This window comes from Micromesistius poutassou (assembly GCF_964030765.1).
Source record: "Micromesistius poutassou genome assembly, chromosome: 5".
NCBI lineage: Eukaryota > Metazoa > Chordata > Actinopteri > Gadiformes > Gadidae > Micromesistius > Micromesistius poutassou.
Window position 1 is genome coordinate 14,878,538 of NC_140275.1, and position 5,000 is coordinate 14,883,537.

Sequence of the window (5,000 nt, forward strand, 5' to 3'; positions counted from 1 at the left end):
GAACTGAAGTGTTACTGCTGACAGCCCTTGTCCCATAGTAAATATGCCAGTGTAGCATTCACAGTTACAGACACATTCTTTGTGCAGAGGAGACCCATGGCGTTTGTGACATGGGTGAGTGTTTGTAACGTGTGTACGTCGGCAGAAAACCATGTTCTGTAAGGAGGTCCACTGTAGGCAATATGCCAAATAAGTCAAAGTGATTCAGCCAACCAGTAGTCCGATTTCATGCATTGGATCATTTTGGATGACAGAAAAAGTCCACCAATGCACTGATGGTTCATGTTTGGTCAGCTCACTGCAATATGTGTAAATGTTCATGATTTCTGCAAAGAGTAGCTTGTCATGAACCACATTCGCCCATCCCTCTTTGAGTGCGTTTTTAGGCCGTTTTGCTCAGTAAAGTCCTCCAGAGGCTTTACTCACCATAATGGTGTCGCTTTCAAGAGGCTGAAACAGTTTTCTTAGAAAGGCTCAAGTTCATGTCTTTTTATACACCAGGTAAAAGAAAATTGCAAAGAAAAGGTTCCTCAAAGAATTCTTTGTAGAATTAGATTCTTGTTTTGCCAAAATTCAGTCGCAAACATTATCCAATGTACACAATGTATTTCCAGTCTATCACACAACTGCTGATGTGGTTGACCATTGTCTTTCAAAATAAAGGTTGATGACATATGGCTTTGTAGGGTGTTTGCTAAGTGCGGTGAGTTGAGTCTTGGTTGAGTCTTGGAGCACAGAAAATACCTTTGATGTGGATCCCCTTGTCAGATACTAATCTAGCAGTAGCACATGGCCAGCCCCGCAGCGCCTTAGACCAAGACTGCCGACGTAGGACGGCCACCGCAAGTCTTGTGGGATCCTCGCGCTATGTACTGATAAATAAGAGGCCTTGGGCTCACATGTATTTCAGTTCACATTCGTTTCCTTGGTCACCTTTTTTTACATTCTCGAGTCTTCAACCATGAAGGAACATTCTTCTTGGCAAACTTGTGACTGTTGTTCATGCATTTTTATGTATCTTGGCTGGACAATTTTCTTTTGGACCAGGGACCTTTTGGACCATTTGGACCTTTGTTTTCTGCAAAGTACTGTGTTTACTCATTGTCTGCCAGAGTGGTCATTTTACATCATGTACAACTGTCCAATTGCTCATTAACCAGCAATCTTTCCTATGGAGTAAATTAGCTTATTAAATAAAACATAACTCCCTTTTCAGTGTCCCAGCATTCATTCCTATGAATGAAACCTCAATTTAGGTGTAGCAATAGTAAAGTATGATGACGGTGGCGTATTCAATGTATATCTTAAGTTGTTGTTTTTTTTATTTACCCTGCATCCTATGAAAAGTAATGTGCTTATCTAGCCCCTATCATAGGTTGGCAAAGTGGTCCTCTCCTGTTTTTCTGTGGACAGATTTAAGTGTAAATTTCAATGGATGAACACGTTTTAAGGAGCCCTTTTGAAAGTCATTAGTAAAGTTCTAATGATGACAAGATGGTGATTGTACTTTTTTCCTACGAGTCCCGCGGCCCGGACACGTCGACTCGTGGGGGTTGCTGCTAGAAAAATGTACCCTTGGTGCCGTCGCACAGTATTTTCTTGAAGGCTTTCCGAAAGTCCTTGTTGAAGATAGTGTAGATCACCGGGTTAAGGCAGGAGTTGCAGTAGCCGATCCAGAAGAAGAACGTGAAGAGCGGGCCGGGCAGGACGCAGGCATTGGGGCACACGGCCAGCAGAGAGTATGAGAAGAAGAAGGGGAACCAGCAGACCACGAAGACGCCGATCACCACGGCCAGCACGAAGGTGAAGCGCTTCTCCCTGTTCATCATGGCCTTGCGTCTCGCCGCGCCCGGGTTGGTTTCCGGTTTGGACTTCCTCCCCGGCGCCAGCAGCGACCCCTTGGACGTGGCGATCATCTCGCGGTAGCGCTGGATGGTAGCCGGGGAGTGGATCCCCCCGCCCGCGGGGGACCCCACCATGCTGGTGCTGCCCCGCCGCGTGCTGTGGTTGTGCTCCGTGTCACTCTCGGTGCTGGAGCTGTCGCCGTTGTTGTTCTCTGCCTTCTTGCGCCCCAGGCCCTTCTTGCCCTTCTTGCCCCCCACCTTGTTCTTGGAGCAGTTGGCCTGGGGCAGAGCGTTCGCAGGCGGCCGGGAATGGGTTGTGATGGGGGTAGGGGAGGGCGGATGCAGGAGGTTGTTGGGCGTGGCGTCGGGGGGCGACGGGGAGCCCTGTGGGGAGGGAGAGGCGGTGATGGCCAGGGTTGGGGGCCTGGCGTTTGAGGTTTTCTTCGTGGAGGGCGGCGTGCTGTCCTCCTCGTCGTTGCCGTTGGCGTGCCCGTGGCGAGCGGGCTGGCGCGGCGTGGCGCTGCCCACGCCGTCTTTCCTGGGCTCTCCCGGCGGGCACCGCGTTCTCTGCTTGGCGATCTGGTAGATTCGGATGTACACCAGGATCATGATGACGCACGGGGCAAAGAAGGAGCCGATGGTGGAATACAGGATGTACCAGCGCTCGTCGTTCAGCTGGCACTGAGGTCCCCTCTCGCTCCCGGGGGCGCCCCCCTCGCTCTTGTTCAGGGACAGCAGGGGAGGGAAGGAGATGATGGCCGAGATCAGCCACACCACCACGATGGCGGCTTTGATGCGCTTGGGCGTGCGCTGACTGCTGTAGGTGACGCGGGAGATGGACAGGTAGCGGTCCAGCGAGATGGCGCACAGGTGGACGATGGAAGAGGTGCAGAACAGCACGTCCAACGCCAGGTAGATCTCGCACCACAGCGTCTTGAAGTACCAGTAGCCCAGCAGCTCGTTGGCCAGCGAGAAGGGGATGATGAGCGTGGCCACCAGGATGTCGGCGGCGGCCAGTGACACCAGGAACAGGTTCTGCGGACCGCGGAGCGAGCGGCTGGTGAGCACGGCGATGATCACCATGATGTTGCCCACGATGGTGAAGACCACCATGAGGGTTATGGCTGTGGCGAAGACGGCCGTGGCTTCCGGGGAGTAGGGGGCAAGGCTCAGGACGCTCTGGTTGCAGGGCACGGACGCTCCGGCGCCAGTGGTGATGTTCCAGTCACTCAGCTCCATGGAGCAGCCACTGTCCATCGTTGTGGCCATGGTGGGATCTGACTCCCTCGGCGTTGGAGAAGTCTTAGCAGATAGGAAATATAAGATTGTTTTTGGTTTTCTTTTATGGATACGTCAATCTTTTCACTTATATGACAATTATAACAATATATTATAATATTATTACAGGCTATAATAAATGGTATAATTCATACTACAATTATATTGAAAATCACATTTGATGTAATGAAAACATGTTATATTTAATGCATATCGTGCATTTATACATTTAAGGATTGTAATTACCTTTCTTTTTTTTTCTTTTTTTTGTTAAACGTTAGCTTCCTCGCATCTTCCACGGCAGGTCCTTCGAGTTCGGGTCCATTTTAATCGAATATATCCTGTGACGTCCAGAGACGAGATTTTACCGTTGCAGATCAGACTGTTCTCACACACTTCATGTTATGGAGAGTTTTGGGTGATCTTCCCCGGCTGCAAACTCACAACGACCCACGAAGATAATTTGTTCTTATCCCGTGGGATGTTTCTGGGTTTGAACGTTTTTATGGACTGCTGAATAAAACAAATCATACTTAATACTTAAAACTCGGTGTCATCACGAGAGACGGGGAGTGATGGATATATGATAACGTGAGCTGCGCCCTCCGTGCGCATTTGCGCTCGACAACACAATGATTTAGAAGAATCAGTAGAAGAATGCCCATAAACACATAGCAGATATATGTTCGATAATAAGCTATAATTAAGCTAGATAATAATAACAAATTTACATATTTGTAAGAATTAACTATTTGAATTCCAGTTCCTTCAAAAATAAAAAAAAAGATTCGCCTAACTCATGCAGAGTCACCCTTCCCCGGGTTCTCGGAACAAATACAAAAGCTCAAGTCTTGGATTCATCAGCACCGCATGACCACCGATATATTACAAAGAAATGGATTGTTTTGAAGGCACATAACTAATAATCCACTTTAAGCCGTGTGCGTTGTTGTTTTGAAGTCCTTTCGGTGCGTATGGTGTGCGTTTGGCTCTTGCGCGGAGGTTTTTCCAAAGTTCATAGAGATGCCCCGGTGGTTCCAGCGCTCATCGGGCTTCTTCCTCGAGGTGTGAAAGCGTCGCGCTCATTTCCAATTGTGAGCCGGACCACGGGTCTGGAGCGCGTCTCATTCCTCATCACCCCTTGCGCTTCTCTTTAGATCCAGTGATGTCAGTGTGGACGTCATGGGATCTCTTCTCTAGCCCCCACCCCATATCTTTCTTTCTTTCTTTCTTTCTTTCATGTTTTCATTTTTCCTTCTTTTTTTCCATTCTTTCTTTCATCCTTTGATTCTTTCTTTCTTCCTTCCTTCCTTCCTTATTTTCTTTATTTCTTTCATTCTTTCTCCCTTGTTCACTTTCTTTATTTTGTTTGGTCTGTCTATCTCCCCTCCTCATTCCCTAACCTCCCTTCCTTCCTTCCTTCCTCCATAACCTCCTTCCCTTCCTTCCACCGTCCCTAACCTCCCTCCCTTCCTTCCTTTCTCCCTAACCTCCCTCCCTCCCTTCCTCCCTAACCTCCCTTCCTTCCTTTCTCCCTAACCTCCCTCCCTCCCTTCCTCCCTAACCTCCCTTCCTTCCTTTCTCCCTAACCTCCCTCCCTCCCTCCCTCCCTAACCTCCCTCCCGCCCTTCCTCCCTAACCTCCCTCCCTTCCTTCCTCCCTAACCTCCTACCCTCCCTCCCTTCCTTCCTTCCTTCCTCCCTTCCTCCCTTTGTTTATTTATTTAATTTCAGACATCTCTTTTATCATCCAAACCCTATCATTTCATGGTGTGTTGTTTTGAATCGGCCTTGCTTCACTTCCCCGTTGAATCCCACCAGACAAGCTTGTATTGACACATGCGAGTGGTTTAACCGGGCATTCGCATCCATCAGCTTC

At 48.8% G+C, this 5,000-nt stretch overlaps 1 protein-coding gene across 1 annotated transcript; it reads right to left on the reverse strand.

The window, feature by feature from the left end:
- Positions 1-1,559: 1,559 nt before the first annotated feature.
- adra2b (adrenoceptor alpha 2B) lies at positions 1,560-3,113 on the reverse strand (the record flags this gene model as incomplete). Its single annotated transcript, XM_084467997.1, has 1 exon — positions 1,560-3,113. The coding sequence occupies one exon, from the start codon at positions 3,111-3,113 to the stop codon at positions 1,560-1,562; it is 1,554 nt and encodes a 517-aa protein (XP_084324123.1).
- Positions 3,114-5,000: the final 1,887 nt, after the last annotated feature.